We start from the raw sequence: 24,464 nt of genomic DNA on the forward strand, positions 1-24,464 counted from the left end.
TCATGCAAATGGCGCTCATTTAAGTTTGATGTTCAAAGTGGCCATCGTCAGCTGCAATGCACATCTGGACAGCATACTATATCTTGCTGCACGTTGTGCAATATGGTAGGTGATACGTTTGCACAAGCATCTGTGATATGTCGTCCTAGGTCCTGCAATGTTGGTGGAGGGGTCGCATACACCTGCTGTTTGATGTGACCTCACAGAAAAAAGTCCAATGGGGTCAGGTCAGGTGAGCATGGAGGCCACTCCACACAGCCACCATACCCAGTGACTTGTAGGAAGGTCTCCATGAGGTATCGCTTCATGTCCACAGCCTTGTGAGTTTTACACGCTCTAATCATAGCATTTCTGTATGCAAGGTGTCGATTCGTATTGAATTGATGATTCCCTACAGCTTTGTAATTCACTTTTTTCCCACTATCTCGTTCCGTTTACGAGATAAAAATGCTAACTCCATTCTTTTCCACCAGGTGGCTCTATAGGTGGTTTCATTGCGTAGCGCATGGCTACTTTACTATACCTAGACACCACTTCTATGCCTATAGCTGCCGCCGTTCTCAAGTTAATGGTGGTGGAAAGGATATGGGTGGACACACTGTCTAGAGAACTGTCAGTAAATGAGGTAACTGTTGTGAAAGACATTCTTGTTAGTATATTTTTTTTTTTTAGAATTCTGCTTTGTACATTTCCTCTATTATTCCTCCTGGAAATGTATAAATAAATTGACAATTAGGCTTCACTTTTCCCCTTTTCTATTGGCCGCGTCCTCTACACAGTCAGACCGTATCAACCCTGACTGGATAGTGACTATGTGCTGATGCACCTTACTGACATTGGGAATGTCAAGGCCAAGTTGCTTGTTCATATACTTCCAGTCTGAATACTCCTGTAATGATATGATCACTACGCATATTAGATATTGTAGGTGCACTGTGCTTATGGGCATTCACCAGACCTTTCATTTCTCCCTGCAGTGAAACGGTCCCGTGTCTTGGACCCAGAAGGCCTTGCTCTTGGAACAGTCATTGCTACATCAAAAAAAGCCACGAGGGACCTGATTGACAAGTCTTTTAACAGGTGGGTGCAATTTTGGCAGGACTCTTTGAATCCCATTTTATCACCATGCATTAATGTTTCCTTGCTTGACTCCAAATAGGCGAGCCTTCAATGAAGCGGATGACGAACTCCCAGATTGGTTTCTTAGTGATGAAAAGAAACATCGATCTGTCCAGATACCTGTAGACCGGGAAACGATGGAGGAGTATCGTAGAAGACAGAAGGAGCTGAATGCACGACCAATCAAGAAGGTTGCAGAAGCCAAGGCTAGAAAACGAAGACGGGTGAGGCACAGATCATATGATCATGACATATTGCATTCTCCTGGGTATTAATTTAAAAGGTTGTCTGGGATTACAAAAAGGTTCCATCAATTATTTCCTCTAAGAATGAGCCCGTCTTCTGACTGTGTGTTTGTATCTGGTTTTGTAGCTCATTACCTTGTGCAGGAAATGGGTCTTAGCTGCAATAATAAGTACAGTCCATGAATAGGATAGATATTGACTCTAGTTGTAATACTGAAGAACCCCGCTATCTTCTGGAACCCCCACCTACACTAGTGTCTTCATTTACAAAACTTTGTTCTATCACAGATGTTGAAAAAGATGGAACAAGCCAAGAAAAAGGCAGAAGCCGTTGTTAACACGGTAGACATTTCCGAGAAAGAAAAGGCAGCTCAGCTACGAAGGTAACTCGCTATTTCCTATATATTTTGTCTTTGCTTTGTATGAAATTATAAATACAGTATAGATGATCGAATCAGGCACAATTAAAATTCAAGTGTGCTCACCTATTCTCCTGTGAAATGGGATTTGCAGCAAAGCTATTCCTGTCGGAACAGGAATCTGGGAATAACACACATGTGCAAAGAGCCTGAACAATGATTTAGTAAGCTCTTATGCTTGTCGATGATCTGTATATGGAAACACACAGAGGGATGTAAAAAAAGTCCTAATTTCTATCTTTTATAAAGCAATTTCTTTTTCGCTCCTAATTGGGAGACCCAGACAATTGGGTGTATAGCTATTGCCTCTGGAGGCCACACAAAGTATTACACTTAAAAGTGTAAGGCCCCTCCCCTTCTGGCTATACACCCCCAGTGGGATCACTGGCTCACCAGTTTTGTGCTTTGTGCGAAGGAGGCAACACATCCACGCATAGCTCCACTTTTTAGTCAGCAGCAGCTGCTGACTATGTCGGATGGAAGAAAAGAGGACACATATAGTGTCCCCAGCATGCTCCCTTCTCACCCCACTGTATGTCGGAGGTGTTTGTAAGGTTGAGGTACCCATTGCGGGTACGGCGGCAGGAGCCCACATGCTGATTCCTTCCCCATCCCTTTTTACAGGGCTCTGGGTGAAGTGGGATTTACCGGTCTCCAGGCACTGAGACCGTGCTCCATCTACAGCCCCTGGAGAAGATGCTGGATGGAGCGGAGTACATCAGGGACATGGCCCTGCTTCCTCAAGGTACTCTGTGTCCCCGTGCATTTGGCGCTCACACCGCAGCATGCTGGGTGTTGTAGTGCGCCGGGGGACATCAGCGCTGCGGCGCCTGTGCCATGGCCTCATTCAGCTTCGCTGAAGCAGGCTCACTTATGGGAATTGGTCGCGCCGGCCGCTGGGACTGCGGCGCGGCTGGCACTTGTAGTGCGCCGGGGACTTCAGCGCGGCCTGCGCTTTTACGGCGGCCGCGCTGATAACTAGAGTCCCCGGCTTTTGCGGCCTGCTTCCGTTCGTTCCCGCCCCCAGACCTGCCAGTCAGGAGAGGGGCGGGACGCTGGCCACTTCTAGGCATCGGTCGCGCCGGCCGCTGGGACTGCGGCGCGGCTGGCACTTGTGGTGCGCCGGGGACTTCAGCGCGGCCCGCGCTTTTACGGCGGCCGCGCTGATAACTAGAGTCCCCGGCTTTTGCGGCCTGCTTCCGTTCGTTCCCGCCCCCAGACCTGCCAGTCAGGAGAGGGGCGGGACGCTGGCCACTTCTAGGACTCGGTCGCGCCGGCCGCTGGGACTGCGGCGCGGCTGGCACTTGTGGTGCGCCGGGGACTTCAGCGCGGCCTGCGCTTTTACGGCGGCCGCGCTGTTAACTCGAGTCCCCGGCTTCTGGGCCTAGTCTCCCTTCGTTACCGCCCACAGCCCTGACAGTCAGGGTAGGGGCGTGACGCTGCATAGCACAGCAGCGCTGAGAGCTGGAGTATGTTTTGCATACTCCACCCCTCTCACTGTGTGCACTGTGAATCCGGATTCCCGCACTTTCTCAGGCACGCCCACGGCTTCCTTTTCTACAAGGACGCCGGCAGCCATTAGTGTCAGTTTCTGTACGAACAGAGACAAGTGTGGAAGACCCTGGCATTCTGATAGTCACACAATCGCTGCAACAGGCGTTAAGCAGCACCTGTGGTGCTAACCCCACTAGTGCAGAAGTGCACTTATAGATATGCTGGTACTATATACATTGCACTGTTTGGTCGCACGTTGTATAGACCCTCCTGGATTATGCGGAGGAGTTATCAGCATATTCTCTGTGTAAAACAAAGGTGCAGAACCACATGTTTTTCTATACAGCTGGTACAGCATGTACGGCTATACGGCCGGCAGGTTACATAGACTCCCATTGTATGCACTAATGGCCAGGGGATGAGGACGGTGTCTGCAGTATTTACTGACAGTTTTTCTGAGACTATGGCTATGATACTAGAAGCCTAGCAGTCCGGACATGTCTCTCACAATATGGGCACTGTTGAATCATTGATCCATGGCCCCCCTCAGTGTGAACAACTAACAGCTCCGGGAATGTCACACGCATCCCAGAGTCACGGCTCTGCACGGACGTCAGTCCCAGACAGCCTAAGCGGGCTCACTATGAGCGGCCTCGATTTCATCAGGGTCCTAGCAGAAGGACTCGCTGTGTAATGAGGCGGAAGTAGCGGCTCAGGATTCTGATCCTGAGACCGCTCTCAATCTGGATACACCTGATCGTGACGCCATAGTAAATAATCTTATAGCGTCCATCTATAGAATGTGGGTTATTTCTCACAGCTCCTCCAGTGGAGGAGTCAGCTTCACGTATTTTTCTGGACCACTCTGCCTTCAGAGAGGCAGTCCAGGAACACCACGCTTATCCAGATATGCGCTTCTCCAAACGGCTTAGGATACACGTTATCCCTGTCCCCTGACTTGGTCAGGGACTGGACCCGGTGTCTCAAGCGGCATCCTCCAATCTCCAGGCTTGTAGCTAGATCCATAGTTGCAGTGGGAGATGGAACTGCTGTTGGCTCCGGCATTCTCTCCCTTGGGGCACTCCAAGCTATTTCAGCTTGTCTTACACAGATTGACACGGTTACACGTACATCTGTGCCGCAGGTGGCATCCTTAACCTCCCAAATGTCTGCATTTGCTTCTTACGCGATTCAGATTGTCCTGGACTCTGCGAACCGTGCGGCGGTAGCCTCCGCTACTCCGTGTTTTTAAGCAGAGCCTGGTCTGCTCGTTAAGTGAATGGAAGGCAGATTCTGCTTCCAAAAAAGGTTGCCTACCAGTTGCCTTTTTCTGCTGACCGACTGTTTGGTGAATGTAACCATTAAACAGTCCAGGGGTAAGGATTCATCCTTTCCTCAGCCCGGACACAACAAACCCCAACAGAGCAAGAGGCAGTCGGGGTTTTCGGCCTTTTCGAGGCTCGGGCAGGTCCCATTTTTCCTCGTCCAATGTGGACTCAAAAGGATCAGAGGAGCTCAGATTCTTAGCGGGCTCAGTCACGCCCAAAAAATCGACAGTCTGAAAACCCGCTTTCAAGGCGGCTTCCTCATGACTTGCGGCCTCGGTCGGTAGCAGGCTCTCCCGCCTTGGCGATATTTAGCTGCCATAGGTCAATGACCATTGAGTGTGAGACATTCTGTCTCACGGGTACAGGATAGAGCTCACTTCTCGTCCTCCAACTCGATTCTTCAGAATTTCTCACCTCCCGGCCGAGCCGCTGCTCTTCTGCAAACAGGGTGCACTCTATAGGCAGAAAGAGTGATGACCCCCGTTCCTCTTCAGGAACAAGGTCACGGTTTTTACCCCAAATTCTTTGCGGTACCTATAACAACGGGCCGTTCCATCCCGTTCTAGATCTAAGAATGCTCAGCAAGCTCGTGGACACCAGGCGGTTCCGGATGGAATCACTCCGCCTCAAGGTCCCAAGGATATTTCCTAGCATCATTAGGCATCAAGGATGCTTATCCACACGTGCCGATTGATCCAGAGCACTAGCGTGTCTACGCTTCGTTATAGGAGACGAACACCTTCTGTTCGTAGCTCTACCTTCCGGCTAGCGACAGTCCCACTGGTCTTCGCCAAGGTCAGGGCAGCAGTAGTCACAGTCCTGCACTCTCAGAGTCACTCTGTGATCCCGGATTTAGACGATCTACTTGTCAAGGCACTCTCTTAGGAAACATGCCAACACTGCCCGAACGTTGCGCTGGAGACTCTCTAAAGTTTTGGGTGGATCATCAACTTTTCAAAGTCAGATCCGACCCCGACCCTATCGATAACATATCTAGGCATAGAGTTTCTTACTCTCTCAGCGATAGTGAAGCTTCCGCTAGACAAACAGCATTCACTACGGGCTGCAAGCTCTTCTTTAAGAACCAGTCGCACACATTGAGACGCCTCATGAACTTCCTACGTAAGATGGTAGCAATGGAGGCAGTTCCTTTCGCGCAGTTTTACTGCGTCCACTACAATGGGACATTCTCCGCCAATGGGACGAGGAGTCGACGTCCCTCAACAGAGTCGTCGTTCTTTCTCAGGCGGCCAAGGAATCTCTTCGGTGGTGGCTTCTTCCCACCTCTTGGTTAAAAAAGAAGGTCCTTCCTATCCCCATCCTGGGCGATAGTTACGACAGACGCGAGTCTATCAGGGTGGGGAGCAGTTTCTCTCCACTACAGCGCTCAGGGTACGTGGACTCAGCAAGAGTCCACCCTTCAGATCAATGTTCTTGAACACAGAGCAGTGTATCTTGCCCTACAAACCTTCCAACAGCGGCTGGAAAGCAAGCATATCCGACTTCAGTCGGACAGCTCCACAGCGGTGGCATACATCAACCACCAAGGAAGAACGCGCAACCGGCAAGCCTTCCATGAAGTCCGGCAGGTTCTGATGTGGGTGGAAGACACGGCATCCACCATATCCACGATTCACATCCCAAGTGTAGAAACTAGGAAGCTGACTTCCTAAGTCGCTGAGGGTGGCCGAAAGAGGATAGTCTCCTCACCCGGACGGGTTTCAGGAGATCTGGCGCCGCTGACAGAGGCCGGACGTCGATCTAATGGCGTCACGGCACAACAACAAGGTGCCAGCTTCATGGCACGGTTTCACAATCATCGAGCTCTGGCGGCAAACGCCTTAGTTCAGCATTGGTCGCAGTTCCAGCTACCTTAGGTGCCACCTCTGGCATTGTTGCCCAGAGTACTGCGCTAGATCAAGACCGACTGCGGCCGCGCCATCCTCGTCGCTACAGATTGGCCGAGGATGTTGTGGTACTCGGTTCTGTGGTGCCTCACGGTAGGCTAACCGGGGGCACTACCAGACCAATCAGACTGGCTGTCTCAAGGGCCATTCTTCCATTTGAACAGGACGTGGAAGATATTCTTATCTCGGTGCTCGACGCAGGGTGTTTCTCCCTGGCCGGTTGCATCGTCTATGTTTCCTTCCTTCCTGCAATCTAGGTAGGAAAATGGGTTGTCGCTCAGTTCCCTTTAGGGACAAGTCTCAGCGCTATCTGTATTTTTCAGAAACGACGACTTCCTCTGGTACGCACGTTCCTACGGGGAGTTTGTCTTCTCAGCACTCCGTACAAGCGGCCGTTAGAGCCCTGAGATCTGAACAAGGTTCTAATTGCTCTCCAGATGCCGCCTTTCGAGCCTTTGAAAGATGTCTCCCTTCCCGCTTCCACGGGAAGTGGCCTTCTAGTAACGGTCTCGTCTCTTAGGACAGTGTCCGAGCTAGCAACGCTCTCATACAAACTCCCTTCCTGGTCCTTCACCAGGACAGGGTAGTTCTGCGTCCGGTTCCGGAATTTCTCCCTAAGGTGGTATCCCACTTTCATATCAATCAGGATATCACCTCACCTTCTTTGTGTCCTCGTCCAGTCCACCAATTTCAGAAAGATTTGCATCTGTTGGTTCTGGTGAGAGCACTCAGGTTCTACTTCCCGCATGGCGCTCCTGCGCCACCCGGATGCACTTTTTGTCCTTGTCGCTGGTCGGCGTAAACAGTCGCAAGCTTCCAAATCCACCCTTGCTCGGGGGATCGAGGAACCAATTCTTGAAACCTACAGTTCTACTGGGCTTCTGGTTCTCTCAAGGCCGAAGGCCCATTCTATCAGAGCCGTGGGTGCATCCTGGACATTACGGCACCAGGCTACGGCTCAGCAGGTGTGTCAGGCACCTACCTGATTGGGTCTGCATACTTTTACCAAGCATTTTCAGGTGCATACCTACGCTTGGCAGACGCCAGCCTAGGTAGATAAGTCCTTCAGGCGGCAATTGCCCACCTGTAGGAAAGGGCTGTTTGACGGCCCTATCACGAGGTATTCTTTTACCCACCCAGGGACTGCTTTTGGACGTCCCAATTGTCTGGGTCTCCCAATTAGGAGCGAAAAAGAAGAAGGGAATTTTGTTTACTTACCGTAAATTCCTTTTCTTCTAGCTCCAATTGGGAGACCCAGCACCCGCCCTGTTTTCTCTGGGTTTTTCTGTTTTTTTCGGGTACACATGTTGTTCATGTGGTATGGTTCAGTTCTCCGATGTTTCCTCGGATTAAATTGGTCTTTAAACCAGTTATTGGCTTTCCTCCTTCTTGCTTTGGCACTAAAACTGGTGAGCCAGTGATCCCACTGGGGGTGTATAGCCAGAAGGGGAGGGGCCTTACACTTTTAAGTGTAATACTTTGTGTGGCCTCCAGAGGCAATAGCTATACACCCAATTGTCTGGGTCTCCCAATTGGAGCTAGAAGAAAAGGAATTTACGGTAAGTAAACAAAATTCCCTTCTTTAACATTTGACCTCGTCCTTGGAGGGTTAAATGTTTTTTATTTGTTTATGCTTTTTGATACGCTGCTGCAATGTTTCTACTTGTGACTCATTGTTGTCTCTTTTATGTTTCTAGTATATACAAAAAGGCAGGTTTGGGGAAGGAGAAGCGACAAGTGACCTATGTAGTGGCCAAGAAAGGTACTGGAAAGAGAGTCCACCGCCCAGCTGGAGTCAAGGGTCAATTTAAGGTGGTGGATGGCAGGATGAAGAAGGACATGAGAAAACAGAAGAAGAAGAGATGAAGGGCTACTGATGCTTGCGTTTTTTATCATATGCTGATGATAGGGCCGGAGCCCTCACAATAAGATCACCCTTCGGGAAGTCTCCATCTTGAATCCTGACATTATTCTGCTTATAGAGCAGGTCTGGACACCATTAATTTCTTGTATAATATCGTGAATTTTAATAATAAATAGTACTACTACCCTCTGTGGTGCTACACCCAAAGGAAGGCTGTAAGAATACAACTATTATTGGGACACAAGTGCTCAAGACATCACTAAAGCGACTGCCTGGTCCTTAGAAAAACCAGACAACGCTTCCACTCTTTGTGGCTCCTTTCTTTTGTAGCAGGGACTGTACATGTAGTGCACTTCTGGAATGCTACAAAGTGATGCAAGCAGGGATTTTATTTTTATGATTGGCATTGAATCACATAGATAGGTGGGACGTACTGTGAGAGAAGTGCCTTTCCTTAGATACAGCAGCTGGAGAGATCAGATTGAATTCACCTTGGGCATCATTTAGCCGTCCTATGGCACCTGTTATAATCTATAGTGCTTTTCAGGTGTCCATGTTTTTTCACAGACCGTGTGTCCATGCAAAACCAAAGGAACCCTGTCTGCTTTTTGGATGACATGGGCCCAATGCAAGTCTGTGAAAAACACAGCACACAGATGGCATGTTTAACATTAAAAAAGATAGAATCTTGGTTATTTATTTATTGATCCATCTATGAAAAAAACCCATTGATGTCACACTGATAATAGAAGCGAACACACGAATGATACACTGACACCAGTATCATGTTTTCACGTATGTATTAGAGGTGTGAATTAGGCCTTAGATTGAGGAATAATTGCATGATGCAGAAAGTTTGCCCTTATCTGTAGAAGAGGCACTCAGGGAAGATTACACATTCCTACAGTGATTCTACTGCATGGCCAAAGAAAAGAAAGTGGTATCATAGACCCATGGCACGTCTTATGTTACTGTCTGCAAAAAAAAAGAGAAAAAGCTGCCTGGTAACAAAGTGCACATCCAAATCGTATTTGTTAATTAAGATCATGCTTTCTTTGTCGCTCCATTGGGAGACCCAGACAATTGGGTGTATAGCTTCTGCCTCTGGAGGCCACACAAAGTAATTACACTTTAAAAAGTGTAACCCCTCCCCTCTGCTATACACCCTCCCGTGCATCACGGGCCCCTCAGTTTTTTGCTTTGTGTTGAAGGAGGCACAGGATGCTTATCTCCATGTGCCGATCGCACCCGAACATCAACGCTTCTTGCGTTTCGCCATTGGGGACGAACACCTTCAGTTCGTGGCACTGCCTTTCGGCTTGGCGACAGCCCCACGGGTCTTCACCAAGATCATGGCAACAGTGGTGGCGGTCCTACACTCTCAGGGCCACTCGGTGATCCCTTACTTAGACGATCTCCTAGTCAAGGCACCCTCCTGGGTGGCTTGCCAGCACAGCCTGACCATTGCCCTGGAGACTCTCCAGAGGTTCGGGTGGATCATCAATTTCCCAAAGTCAAAATTGACACCGACCCAATCCCTGACTTACCTCGGGATGGAGTTTCATACTCTGTCAGCGATAGTGAAGCTTCCGCTGGACAAACAGCGTTCACTACAGACAGGGGTCCAATCTCTGCTTCGGGGTCAGTCACACTCTTTGAGACGCCTTATGCACTTCCTAGGGAAGATGGTGGCAGCAATGGAAGCAGTTCCCTTTGCGCAGTTTCATCTGCGTCCACTTCAGTGGGACATTCTCCGCAAATGGGACAAGAGGTCGACGTCCCTCGACAGGAACGTTTCCCTGTCAAGAGCAGCCAAAACCTCCCTTCAGTGGTGGCTTCTTCCCACTTCTTTGTCGAAGGGAAAATCCTTCCTGCCCCCATCCTGGGCTGTGGTCACGACAGACGCGAGCCTGTCAGGGTGGGGAGCGGTCTTCCTCCACCACAGTATGGGGAGATAAGGTATGCACACCAGTGACTATGGAAGGGGAATACATGGAATAGCAGAAACTGCTGTGTGAATACTGACATGAAAAATTCAATAGCTATGTGTAAGAATGAAATGTGAAAAATGGAACCTGCATTACTGCCATGAATATATGAATAAAGAGAAATTTAGCTACTGAATTGATCAATGCAGAAGAGCCCCAACACTACGCCAAAGTATTTCTCTACGTTGGGGTCCCTAGCTTGTGTGTGTCCTCTCATGCAGTTAAAAAACTTACCGTGTATGGGAAGCTGAGACCCAGGCTATATATGCGTATAATGTGGATTGGCAATAGGTGTGTATGGGGAGGGTTCACAAACGAAAAACTACTAACATTAAGGAATAACGTTTGGAACTCCATTCTATGTCTGAACTGGGTGCAAAAAACCTAAAAAACATCACTATGGGGAGATAAGGTATGCACACCAGTGACTATGGAAGGGGAATACATGGAATAGCAGAAACTGCTGTGTGAATACTGACATGAAAAATTCAATAGCTATGTGTAAGAATGAAATGTGAAAAATGGAACCTGCATTACTGCCATGAATATATGAATAAAGAGAAATTTAGCTACTGAATTGATCAATGCAGAAGAGCCCCAACACTACGCCAAAGTATTGGTTCCATTTTTCACATTTCATTCTTACACATAGCTATTGAATTTTTCATGTCAGTATTCACACAGCAGTTTCTGCTATTCCATGTATTCCCCTTCCATAGTCACTGGTGTGCATACCTTATCTCCCCATAGTGATGTTTTTTAGGTTTTTTGCACCCAGTTCAGACATAGAATGGAGTTCCAAACGTTATTCCTTAATGTTAGTAGTTTTTCGTTTGTGAACCCTCCCCATACACACCTATTGCCAATCCACATTATACGCATATATAGCCTGGGTCTCAGCTTCCCATACACGGTAAGTTTTTTAACTGCATGAGAGGACACACACAAGCTAGGGACCCCAACGTAGAGAAATACTTTGGCGTAGTGTTGGGGCTCTTCTGCATTGATCAATTCAGTAGCTAAATTTCTCTTTATTCATATATTCATGGCAGTAATGCAGGTTCCATTTTTCACATTTCATTCTTACACATAGCTATTGAATTTTTCATGTCAGTATTCACACAGCAGTTTCTGCTATTCCATGTATTCCCCTTCCATAGTCACTGGTGTGCATACCTTATCTCCCCATAGTGATGTTTTTTAGGTTTTTTGCACCCAGTTCAGACATAGAATGGAGTTCCAAACGTTATTCCTTAATGTTAGTAGTTTTTCGTTTGTGAACCCTCCCCATACACACCTATTGCCAATCCACATTATACGCATATATAGCCTGGGTCTCAGCTTCCCATACATGGTAAGTTTTTTAACTGCATGAGAGGACACACACAAGCTAGGGACCCCAACGTAGAGAAATACTTTGGCGTAGTGTTGGGGCTCTTCTGCATTGATCAATTCAGTAGCTAAATTTCTCTTTATTCATATATTCATGGCAGTAATGCAGGTTCCATTTTTCACATTTCATTCTTACACATAGCTATTGAATTTTTCATGTCAGTATTCACACAGCAGTTTCTGCTATTCCATGTATTCCCCTTCCATAGTCACTGGTGTGCATACCTTATCTCCCCATAGTGATGTTTTTTAGGTTTTTTGCACCCAGTTCAGACATAGAATGGAGTTCCAAACGTTATTCCTTAATGTTAGTAGTTTTTCGTTTGTGAACCCTCCCCATACACACCTATTGCCAATCCACATTATACGCATATATAGCCTGGGTCTCAGCTTCCCATACACGGTAAGTTTTTTAACTGCATGAGAGGACACACACAAGCTAGGGACCCCAACGTAGAGAAATACTTTGGCGTAGTGTTGGGGCTCTTCTGCATTGATCAATTCAGTAGCTAAATTTCTCTTTATTCATATATTCATGGCAGTAATGCAGGTTCCATTTTTCACATTTCATTCTTACACATAGCTATTGAATTTTTCATGTCAGTATTCACACAGCAGTTTCTGCTATTCCATGTATTCCCCTTCCATAGTCACTGGTGTGCATACCTTATCTCCCCATAGTGATGTTTTTTAGGTTTTTTGCACCCAGTTCAGACATAGAATGGAGTTCCAAACGTTATTCCTTAATATTCCTCCACCACAGGGCTCAGGGAACCTGGACTCCGACGGAGTCCTCCCTGCAGATCAATGTTCTGGAGATAAGGGCAGTGTATCTAGCCCTACAGGCGTTCCAGCGGTGGCTGGAGGGCAGACAGATCCGAATACAATCAGACAACGCCACGGCGGTCGCATACATCAACCACCAGGGCGGCACACGCAGTCGTCAAGCATTCCAAGAAGTTCGGCGGATTCTGCTGTGGGCGGAAGCCACAGCATCCACCATCTCCGCAGTTCACATCCCGGGCGTAGAAAACTGGGAAGCAGACTTTCTCAGTCGCCAGGGCATGGACGCAGGGGAATGGTCTCTTCACCCGGACGTGTTTCAAGAGATCTGTTGCCGCTGGGGAACGCCGGACGTCGATCTAATGGCGTCTCGGCACAACAACAAAGTCCCGGCATTCATGGCACGGTCTCAGGATCACAGGGCGCTGGCGGCAGATGCGTTAGTTCAGGACTGGTCGCAGTTTCGACTACCCTATGTATTTCCCCCTCTGGCACTACTGCCCAGAGTGTTACGCAAGATCAGGTCCGACTGCACCCGCGCCATCCTCGTCGCTCCAGACTGGCCGAGGAGGTCAAGGTACCCGGATCTGTGGCACCTCACGGTGGGGCAACCGTGGGCACTCCCAGACCGACCAGACTTGCTGTCTCAAGGGCCATTTTTCCATCTGAATTCTGCGGCCCTCAACCTGACTGTGTGGCCATTGAGTCTTGGCTCCTAGCGTCATCAGGGTTATCTCAAGATGTCATTGCCACCATGAGACAGGCCAGGAAATCAACGTCCGCCAAGATCTACCACAGGACTTGGAAGATCTTCTTAGCCTGGTGCTCGGATAGGGGTTTTGCTCCCTGGCCGTTTGCATTGCCCACTTTTCTTTCCTTTCTTCAATCAGGATTGGACAAGGGTTTGTCTCTCGCCTCTCTCAAGGGACAGGTGTCGGCGCTTTCAGTGTTTTTTCAAAAGCGTCTAGCCAGACTCTCGCAGGTCCGCACGTTCCTGCAGGGAGTTTGCCACATAGTCCCACCTTACAAGCGTCCGCTAGAACCCTGGGATCTTAACAAGGTGCTGACGACTCTCCAGAAGCCACCTTTCGAGCCGATGCGGGAGATCTCTCTATCTCGCCTTTCACAGAAAGTGGCCTTCCTAGTGGCAGTCACTTCACTTAGGAGAGTGTCTGAGCTAGCAGCGCTGTCATGCAAAGTCCCCTTCCTGGTCTTTCACCAGGATAAGGTGGTCCTGCGTCCGGTCCCGGAATTTCTCCCCAAGGTGGTATCCCCTTTTCATCTCAATCAGGATATCTCCTTGCCTTCTTTTTGCTCTCATCCAGTTCACCAATGTGAAAAGGATTTGCACTTGTTAGACCTCGTGAGAGCACTCAGAATCTACATTTCTCGCACGGCGCCCCTGCGCCGTTCGGATGCACTCTTTGTCCTTGTCGCTGGCCAGCGTAAGGGGTCTCAGGCTTCCAAGTCAACCTTGGCTAGGTGGATCAAGGAACCGATTCTTGAAGCCTACCGTTCATCGGGGCTTCAGATTCCTTCAGGGCTTAAAGCCCATTCTACCAGGGCCGTAGGCGCGTCCTGGGCTTTGCGGCACCAGGCTACGGCTCAGCAGGTGTGTCAGGCGGCTACCTGGTCGAGTCTGCACACCTTCACAAAACACTATCAGGTGCATGCCTATGCTTCGGCAGAGGCTAGCCTAGGTAGGCGAGTCCTTCAGGCGGCAATTGCCCACCTGTAAGAGGGGGCCGGTTTCCGGCTCTTTTTATCGAGGTATTCTGTTACCCACCCAGGGATTGCTTTTGGACATCCCAATTGTCTGGGTCTCCCAATGGAGCGACAAAGAAGAAGGGAATTTTGTTTACTTACCGTAAATTCCTTTTCTTCTAGCTCCTATTGGGAGACCCAGCACCCGCCCCTGTTCCCTTCGGGCTGTTGTTCTTTTGTGTACACATGTTGTTCATGTTCAATTGTTCTTTTGGTTAATGGTTCAGTTCTCCGAACATCCTTCGGATTGAATTTACCTTAGACCAATTTATAAGTTTCCTCCTTCCTGCTTTGGCACCAAAACTGAGGGGCCCGTGATGCACGGGAGGGTGTATAGCAGAGGGGAGGGGTTACACTTTTTAAAGTGTAATTACTTTGTGTGGCCTCCAGAGGCAGAAGCTATACACCCAATTGTCTGGGTCTCCCAATAGGAGCTAGAAGAAAAGGAATTTACGGTAAGTAAACAAAATTCCCTTCTTTACATAGTATATTAATCTGACAAAAAGAAAAAACGGAACTATTTAATTAAAAACATGATGGACAGGAAAAAATCGTTTCCAAACTATTGGGACAGGATATAATAATCCTACAAAAATGTCACCAAAATAATATGCGGACACTGGGCAATAATATCTGCACAATAGTATCTGGCAGGCAAACTATACAGAGGGGACAATAGGTAGTTAATAAAAATGCAAATATATATATATATATATAAATCCTCATACATGCACCTAGACTGTCCCTATAAAACTTAAATACTTTATTAAATCACTTAAAACCACACTGTGATTACTAAAAGTGCACAGGATAGATTGCTAGCCCTCAATAGCAGCACCTATCTGTGCACTGCCTTACAGCGGGGGTTGGCACCCTAAAAATGCAATATGGCGCCCCCACTCCATGACGACTTTCCCTGCTGCCCCTAAAGTCCCTGCCGGAAAAAAGGTGCAGTGCCTAAGCTAAGTGCAACAAACAAATTGGTGTGGCAGGTGGACAGTAGGGAGGAAAACTCAAACACTTATCTCATTGATGTGAACAAAATGGTAATTTCAAGCCTCAACGCGTTTCTCCCAGAAGTGGGTTCCTCAGGAGGCCAATAGTAAACTACAATGGTGGTTCAGGAAAACCCTCTGTAGCCTAATGGCTGATTCAAAGAGGGGATCCTGTTGATAAATAGCACACTGCAGACCCAAATAGTGCTGGTGTCCAAGGGAAAACACCCTATTCAATGAGATCACCAGTCTATTTGCATGTATATTGTTATTCTTTAGCTGTTATCACATATGAGTCTTGTTATATATAAATCCTCCTAACACTAGATAACAAGTGCATAATTTAAATAGCCATCAACCATCCATTGCGACCATTGCACTGGCGGCCATAAAAAATGAAAACGTAGCCAGCACCCCATATTACCTACTACCCTACGCACGTCAGTACTTCAGTAGCTTTGTCAGGGGTTATCCTATCTATGTGCTTGTACATGATAACCCCTATTGAAGCTACTAAAGTAGGGACACAATTCTGGGGATTCACCTCTGCTCTTCCCGATTTGCCCTGGCAATCGCGGTAATGGTAGTTGGTGTTGATGTCAGCTGTGTAGTGGCAGCTGGCAAACAAGACCTGACGTTAGTAATGGAAAGGCGTCTATCAGTAAGTAAAAAGAAAATACACGCACACAAAATATTTAAATAAACACTTCCCAACACATTTCCTGGTTCGCCATTTTATAAAAAAAAACCTAAATATGTAGGTCTGACGTAGTCCAAGGGATTCTTACATAGTCCATAAAGGGAAATCTGAAAGACCTAAAACGAGATTTCTTTGTCGCTCCATTGGGAGACCCAGACAATTGGGTGTATAGCTTCTGCCTCCGGAGGCCACACAAAGTATTACACTTTTAAAAAAGTGTAACCCCTCCCCTCTGCCTATACACCCTCCCGTGGATCACGGGCTCCTCAGTTTTATGCTTTGTGTGGAAGGAGGCACACATCCACTCATAGAAAAAAAAAAAAAAAAAAAAAAAAGATTTCTCATACATAGTATGACGGATGGAAGAAAAGAGGTCCCCTTATGGGGTCCCCGGCATGCTCCCTTCTCACCCCACTATGTCGGCGGTGTTGTTAAGGTTGAGGTACCCATTGCGGGTACAAAGGCTGGAGCCACATGCCGTCTCCTTCACCATCCCTTATGCGGCTCTAGGAGAAGTGGGAGCCTCACCGGTCATTCACCTGCTAAGACCGTGCTCCATCCGCAGCCCCTGGTGGAACCTGCTGGACCGGAGCGTTTTCATCCCCAGGGACCGGGCCCTGCACCTTCAAGGTACTCTGTGTCCCCATGGGGGGACGGTACGGGGAGAGAGGTCGCCTTTCTCCCCAGTAGCGCCGTCCGTTGTTTTTTCATCGGACTTCCGCGCCGGCCGTGCCTGCTTGTCGGGCACGGCCTTAAATTTAGTCCCCGGCTTCATCGCGGCCTAGTCGCGAAAAATCCCGCCCCCGGGCCTGCTTGTCAGGGGTAAGGGCGGGATTACCGACAGAGGGCTGGAGCATCTTTGCATGTGGTACCCCTCCCCTCTCATTGACCACTATGGGGCCTCCAGATTCCCGCCTTTTGCCGGCGCCGCCCATGGCTCCACTCCCCCCTTGAGAGCTCTGGCGGCCATGTTTGGCATTCTGCCGGTGTATGCTGCAGCTGCACAGCTCTACAGCTCCGGGGGACCCACGACAGGGAATTTGGAGGACACCAGCAGTTGGTAAGCCACACCGGTCACCCGGTGCTGGTTCCCCTAGGGTGCCGTGATATATATATTTATATATATATATATATTATATATATTCGGAACGGCTGTATAACCCTTTCCCATATACCCTCAGTGGTCGCTCTCCTAAGGGACACTTATTGCTTACAGCATGTCGTCCACAAGGAGCAAAGCCCCTAAGGCACAGGTTTTTTTTGCAGCCTGTACCTCTTGTGGGGCTATGTTGCCTGCGGGATCCACCTATTCTCACTGTGATCAATGCTCGACTCCTGCCACGCTTGCTCAGCCGGAGCCTAGGGCACTTGTGGGCCCCTCGGCTCATGTAGATCCCCCTGCTCCTCCTGAGCAGGCTGCAGGGACAGAGTCACCGTCATTGGACTCTTTCGCGGAGAAACTCTGTCACTTTCTCAATCGATTGCACAGTCTATGGACAAATGGTCATCTAAGCTCCTTGAGGCATTGCAGTCCAGACCGGGCTCTTCACAGGCCCCGGCCCCTGTTAGTTTGTCTCCTCCAGGGCCTTCTCGGTCCGCGCCGCAGCGCGCTCCCAGGATAGCCCCTAGGTCCCAGGCGGAGGACTCCTGCCCGGATCGCAGTCCCAGACCTGCTAAGCGGCCTTGCTGGGACTCTTCCCCGGCCTCCTCACGCTGCTCTGGATCTCAGCTTGAGGACTCTCAGGATGACGAGGCGGACGTGGGAGCTCAGGGCTCTGACCCTGACTTCGCCCTCAACCTTGATACCCCTGAGGGGGACGCCTTAGTAAATGATCTTATTTCGTCCATCAACCAGGTGTTGGATCTCTCTCCCCCGCCTCCACCTGTAGAGGAGTCTGCTTCTCAGCAGGAGAAACACCAATTTCGATTCCCCAAACGTACGCGCAATACGTTCTTTGATCACTCTAACTTCAGGGACGCTGTCCAGAAGCCCAGAGCGGTCCCGGACAAGCGTTTTGCTAAAAGGCACTCTGACACGCGTTATCCCTTTCCATCTGAAGTCGTTAAGGGCTGGGCACACTCACCCAAGGTGGATCTGCCAGTCTCTAGATTGGCTGCTAGGTCCGTTGTGTCTGTTGCCGATGACTCATCCCTGAAGGATGCCACTGACAGACAGATAGAGCTCTTGGTGAAGTCTATTTATGAGGCCACGGGCGCGTCTTTTGCCCCGGCCTTTGCGGCTGTGTGGGCTCTCCAAGCAATCTCGGCATGTCTGACTGAGATTAATGCTGTCACGCGGAATTCTGCTCCTCATGTGTCTTCCTTGACCTCTCAGGCATCAGCATTTTCGCCCTACGCCATGTACGCCGTCCTGGACTCTGCTAGCTGTACGGCTGTGGCATCTGCTAACTCCGTGGCAGTCCGCAGGGCCATGTGGCTGCGCGAATGGAAAGCAGACTCTGCTTCCAAAAGGTTCTTAACTGGTTTGCCTTTTTCTGGCGAACGTTTGTTTGGCGAACGGTTGGATGAGATTATTAAGGAATCCTCGGGAAAGGACTCCTCCTTACCCCAGTCCAAAACTAAGAGACCTCAGCAGAGAAAAATCCAATCGAGGTTTCGGTCCTTTCGTCCCTCCGCCAAGCCCCAATCCTCTTCGTCCAACCGGCCGGAGAAAGGCCAGAGGAACTCCTATGCGCGGCGGTCCAAGTCACGCCCCCAAAAGGCCGCAGGAGGCACTGCCTCCAAGACGGCCTCCTCATGACTCTCGGCCTCATCTAGCCACATCCTCGGTCGGTGGCAGGCTCTCCCGCTTTGGTGACGCCTGGTGGCCACACGTTCAAGACCGATGGGTGAGAGACCTTCTGTCTCATGGTTACAGGATAGAGTTCAGCTCTCGACCTACGGCTCGTTTTTTCAGAACCTCCCCACCCCCCGCACAGGCCGACGCACTTTTTCAGGCGGTGGACGCTCTAAAGATGGAAGGAGTTGTCATTCTCGTTTCCCTTCAGGAACGTGGTCGCGGATTTTACTCCAACTTGTTCGTGGTGCCAAAAAAGGACGGGTCATTCCGTCCCATTCTGGACCTCAAGCTGCTCAACAGACATGTGAGAACCAGACGGTTTCGGATGGAATCTCTCCGCTCGGTCATCGCCTCGATGTCACAAGGAGACTTCCTAGCATCGATCGACATCAAGGATGCTTATCTCCATGTGCCGATCGCACCCGAACATCAACGTTTCCTGCGTTTCGCCATCGGGGACGAACACCTCCAGTTCGTCGCATTGCCCTTCGGCCTGGCGACAGCCCCACGGGTCTTCACCAAAGTCATGGCGTGTCAACGAAGTCTTACCGTCACTCTGGCGACTCTCCAGCAGTTCGGGTGGATCATCAATTTCCCGAAATCCAAGTTGACGCCGACCCAATCACTGACTTACCTCGGGATGGAGTTTCATACCCTTCCAGCGTTAGTCAAGCTACCGCGGGATAAACAGCTTTCTCTGCAGGCGGGGGTGCAGTCACTTCTTCGGAGTCAGTCACACCCCTTAAGGCGCCTCATGTACTTCCTGGGGAAGATGGTTGCAGCTATGGAGGCAGTGCCGTTCGCGAAATTCCATCTACGGCCACTCCAATGGGACATTCTTCGCAAATGGGACAAGAGTTCGGCTTCCCTCGACAAGAACATCTCTCTTTCACTTGCAACCAAAACATCACTTCAGTGGTGGCTCCTACCCACATCTCTGTCTCGGGGAAAATCCTTCCTCCCCCCAACCTGGGCCGTGGTCACCACGGACGCGAGCCTGTCAGGTTGGGGAGCGGTTTTTCTCCACCACAGGGCTCAAGGAACATGGACTCCAATAGAATCGTCCCTTCAGATCAATATTCTGGAGATAAGGGCAGTATATCTAGCCCTATTGGCTTTTCATCGGTGGCTGGAGGGCAGGCAGATCCGAATCCAGTCGGACAACGCCACTGCCGTCGCCTACATCAACCACCAAGGCGGCACTCGCAGTCGTCAAGCCTTCCAGGAAGTCGGGCGGATTCTGCAGTGGGTGGAAGTCACAGGCTCCACCATCTCCGCAGTTCACATCCCGGGCGTGGAAAACTGGGAAGCAGATTTTCTCAGTCGTCAGGGCATGGACACGGGGGAATGGTCTCTTCACCCAGACGTGTTTCGAGAGATCTGTCGCCGCTGGGGAACGCCGGACGTCGATCTCATGGCGTCACGACACAACAACAAGGTCCCGGCCTTCATGGCACGGTCTCAGGATCACAGAGCTCTGGCAGTGGACGCTCTGGTCCAGGATTGGTCGCAGTTTCGACTGCCATATGTGTTCCCCCCTCTGGCAATGCTGCCCAGAGTAATACGCAAGATCCGGTCCGACTGCCGTCGCGCCATTCTCGTCGCTCCAGACTGGCCGAGGCGGTCGTGGTATCCGGATCTGTGGCATCTCACGGTGGGTCAACCGTGGGCGCTTCCAGACCGCCCAGACTTGCTGTCACAAGGGCCGTTTTTCCATCTGAATTCTGTGGCCCTCAACCTGACTGTGGCCATTGAGTCCTGGCTCCTAGCGTCTTCAGGGTTATCTCAGGATGTCATTGCCACCATGAGACAAGCCAGGAAGCCTACGTCCGCCAAAATCTATTACAGGTCTTGGCAAATCTTCTTATCCTGGTGCTCTGATAACGGTTTTCCTCCATGGCCGTTTGCTTTACCCACATTTCTTTCATTCCTACAATCTGGAATGGACAAGGGTTTGTCCCTCGGCTCTCTCAAGGGCCAAGTGTCGGCGCTCTCCGTGTTTTTTCAAAAGCGTCTAGCCAGGCTTCCGCAGGTCCGCACGTTCCTGCAGGGGGTTTGCCACATGGTCCCACCTTACAAACGTCCGTTGGAACCTTGGGATCTTAACAGGGTTCTGACGGCTCTTCAAAAGCCGCCTTTTGAGCTGCTGCGGGATGTCTCTCTCTCCCGTCTTTCTCAGAAGGTGGCCTTCCTGGTGGCGGTCACATCACTTCGGAGAGTGTCTGAGCTTGCAGCGCTGTCATGCAAAGCCCCCTTCCTGGCTTTCCACCAGGATAAGGTGGTTCTGCGTCCTGTCCCGGAATTTCTCCCTAAGGTGGTATCCCCTTTTCATGTAAATCAGGATATCTCCTTGCCTTCCTTTTGCCCTAATCCAATTCACCAGTGTGAAAAGGATTTGCACTCTTTGGATCTAGTGAGAGAACTCCGGTTCTACGTGTCTCGCATGGCGCCCCTGCGCCGTTCAGACGCGCTCTTTGTCCTTGTCGCTGGCCAGCATAAGGGCTCTCAGGCCTCCAAGTCAACTTTGGCTCGGTGGATCAAGGAACTGATTCTCGAGGCCTACCGTTCTTCTGGGCTTCCACTTCCTTCAGGGTTGAAAGCCCATTCTACCAGAGCCGTAGGTGCGTCCTGGGCTTTGCGGCACCGGGCGACGGCTCACCAGGTGTGTCAGGCAGCTACGTGGTCTAGTCTGCACACTTTCACGAAGCACTATCAAGTGCATGCCTATGCTTCGGCAGACGCCAGTCTAGGTAGGCGAGTCCTCCAGGCGGCGGTTGCCCACCTGTAAGAGGGGGCCGTTTTCGGCTCCTTTTATTGAGGTATTCTTTTACCCACCCAGGGACTGCTCTTGGACGTCCCAATTGTCTGGGTCTCCCAATGGAGCGACAAAGAAAAAGGGAATTTTGTTTACTTACCGTAAATTCCTTTTCTTCTAGCTCCTATTGGGAGACCCAGCACCCACCCCTGTGCCCTTCGGGCTGGTTGTTCTTTTGTGTACACATGTTGTTGATGTTGATTTGTTCTTATGGTTCATGGTCTTCAGTTCTCCAAACATCCTTCGGATTGAATTTACCCTAGACCAATTTATAAGTTTTCTCCTTCCTGCTTTTGCACCAAAACTGAGGAGCCCGTGATCCACGGGAGGGTGTATAGGCAGAGGGGAGGGGTTACACTTTTTTAAAAGTGTAATACTTTGTGTGGCCTCCGGAGGCAGAAGCTATACACCCAATTGTCTGGGTCTCCCAATAGGAGCTAGAAGAAAAGGAATTTACGGTAAGTAAACAAAATTCCCTTTATCAAAATACTGTCCATCATTCACAAATTTATTAGAAAGATTTATTAGAAAGCAAAGTTCCCAGGCCCGACGTAGTCCAGAATTTTCACATAGTTACTTGATTACCTGAATCAAAGGCTATGGTGCTTCAGAATGAGGCTCCATAGACTTTGAGCAGCAGTCAGTCTTGACGCAGGCTGCACACTGCAAGATTCAGCGACTGTGATGTGTCAGGAATTGGACCTTCCCAGCCTGATATCAGCTCACAGCTGTCTGTTTTACCTTCGCTGGTTCCAAAATTGGGAGGACCCCACGTGCTTTTATTCCTTTATTTAATCATAACAAGCTGTCCAATTAGCTCCACAGGATGCAATTTTATTATTTCGCTCTCGTTCACTCTATTTCTAATATCTATCTCTATAAAAATGTTGTCTGAATCAAACCACCACATTGGTTGTAAATATAAGATGGAAAAGTACACCGTGTGCAGAATTATTGGGCAAGTTGTATTTTAGAGGATTTTTTTATTGATCAACCACTATGTTCTCAATCAACCCAAAAGACTCATAAATATCAAAGCTTAATATTTTTGGCAGTTGGAGTGGGGTTTTTTTTAGATTTGGCTATCTTAGGAGGATATCTGTTTGTGCAGGTAACTATTACTGTGCAGAATTATTAGGCAACTTAATAAAACCAAATTTCTTTATCGTTCCTTTGGGAGACCCAGACCATGGGTGTTTAGCTTCTGCCTCCGGAGGACACACAAAGTACTACACTTAAAAGTGTAGCTGCTCCCTCTGAGCTTATACACCCCCTGGTAGCCAGTCCTAGCCAGTTTATTGCTTTGTGTCAGGAGGCATGCATCCACACATGCATTCTCATCTGATTTGTTTGACTTTTGGAAAGAGTTTGAAGAAAAGCGGGTCCATGTCTGGACTCCCGGCATGTCCATTCTCACCCCACTGTGTCGGCGGTGTTGTTAAGGTTGATTTACAAGGCTGCAGCCTTACATGCCGTGCTCCTTCACCATCCCTTCTGGGCTCAGGCTTGAAGTGGGAGCCAGCACGGTCTCCATGCCTGGCAGGAGTCCGGTCTCCATCCACAGCCCCTTGAGGATTCTGTTGGACCGGAGCACTCATCCCCAGGGACATGGCCCTGCGTCTCAGCAGCTAAGTACCTGAGACGTTTATGTTTAGGGTCCCGGTTCTTTATTGTAAGGGGAGAGTATGCTGTATGTGATTGTTTTAACTTTTCCGGCGGGTTCTCTAGCTTTTGCCTGAGAACCGCGCCGATGGTGCCTGCTTGTCGGCCTCGCTGCTTAAATTTAGGCCCCGGCTTCGCCGGAGGCCTAGTTTCATTTTCCTGCCCTCGCATGTCACTCATGCAGAGGGACAGGTTCGGCTCCTCCCGGCGGCCCTTCTACACAGGGGAGGGACACTCCCCACTGCTGGGGCGTCCCTCCTTCCCTGCAGGTCTCTATAGCCCTCCAGTTCCCGCTCTTTTATAGGAACACCCTCTTCTCAGGCAGAGTTCACTCTGCTCTGGGACATCCTGCATTCTGCATCTCTGCTGAGGTGCTGCGACTGGGGGACCGGGCTTCGGGATCTGGAGGGCACACAACACCGCGCTCAGCGGTCTGGTAAGCCACAGCCGGTCTCTGGTTGTGGACCTCTGTATATTCTCCCTGGGGTTCATTCTCTGCAAAGCCCCCACTCCAGCAGCAGATCTCACACAAGGAGCAAGGCTCCAAAGCTTTTATTCTGCATGCACTGCATGTAAGCTCCTGCTGCCTGAGCCGAGCACCTATCCACATTGTGATGTCTGCTCTAACTTGGAGGTGCCACAGCCTGGAGCCTCACCCCCAGTGGTCTCTCAGGCTGCTGCTGCTGCACCTGTGATTGAACCCCCGGCCTGGGTAGAGTCCTTTTCTAGGTCCATATCCCAGTCATTTGCTGAGTCCATGGGGCTTTTGTCCAGGACTTTGATGAATATGCATCAGCCCCCCTCACAGGGTGCCTCTAATACTCTTGACAGAGGACTCCTATCCTCTGACCTCCATCCATCGGAGCTCACGGAGGATTTATCATCTGATCCCAGACCCCGTCCTTCTAAGAGAAGGCGCAGGGTTTCCTCCCCCTCCCCATCCCACGGCTCTGTCTCAAGAGCTGACTCTCAAGATGAGGAGGATGCCCTCACTGGGGGCTCGGAGGCTATGTATCCCATCGATTTCTCTGAGGGTGACTCAGATCGTAGTGATTTGATTGCTTCTATTAATTCTGTGCTGGATCTCAATCCGCCAGTGTCAGAGGAGCAACTCTCTTTGGCAGAAAAACATCAGTTTACCTCGCCTAAGAGAATGAAGAGTGTGTTCTTTAACCACTCCAGTTTTCAG

The 24,464-nt window shown here is 49.7% G+C and overlaps 1 protein-coding gene across 1 annotated transcript in view; it reads left to right on the forward strand.

The window, feature by feature from the left end:
* The window catches only part of FTSJ3 (FtsJ RNA 2'-O-methyltransferase 3), a 92,102-nt gene extending 83,036 nt beyond the window's left edge, over positions 1-9,066 (forward strand). Inside the window, exons 19-22 of the mRNA XM_075349375.1 lie at positions 978-1,080; positions 1,160-1,343; positions 1,653-1,747; positions 8,210-9,066. Of these exons, the coding sequence (XP_075205490.1) occupies positions 978-1,080; positions 1,160-1,343; positions 1,653-1,747; positions 8,210-8,378 (551 nt within the window). The 3' untranslated portion in view covers positions 8,379-9,066. The remainder of the gene's footprint in view (positions 1-977; positions 1,081-1,159; positions 1,344-1,652; positions 1,748-8,209) is intronic.
* Positions 9,067-24,464: the final 15,398 nt, after the last annotated feature.

The sequence above is a fragment of the Anomaloglossus baeobatrachus genome, chromosome 5, assembly GCF_048569485.1.
Source record: "Anomaloglossus baeobatrachus isolate aAnoBae1 chromosome 5, aAnoBae1.hap1, whole genome shotgun sequence".
NCBI classification, from domain to species: Eukaryota; Metazoa; Chordata; class Amphibia; order Anura; family Aromobatidae; genus Anomaloglossus; species Anomaloglossus baeobatrachus.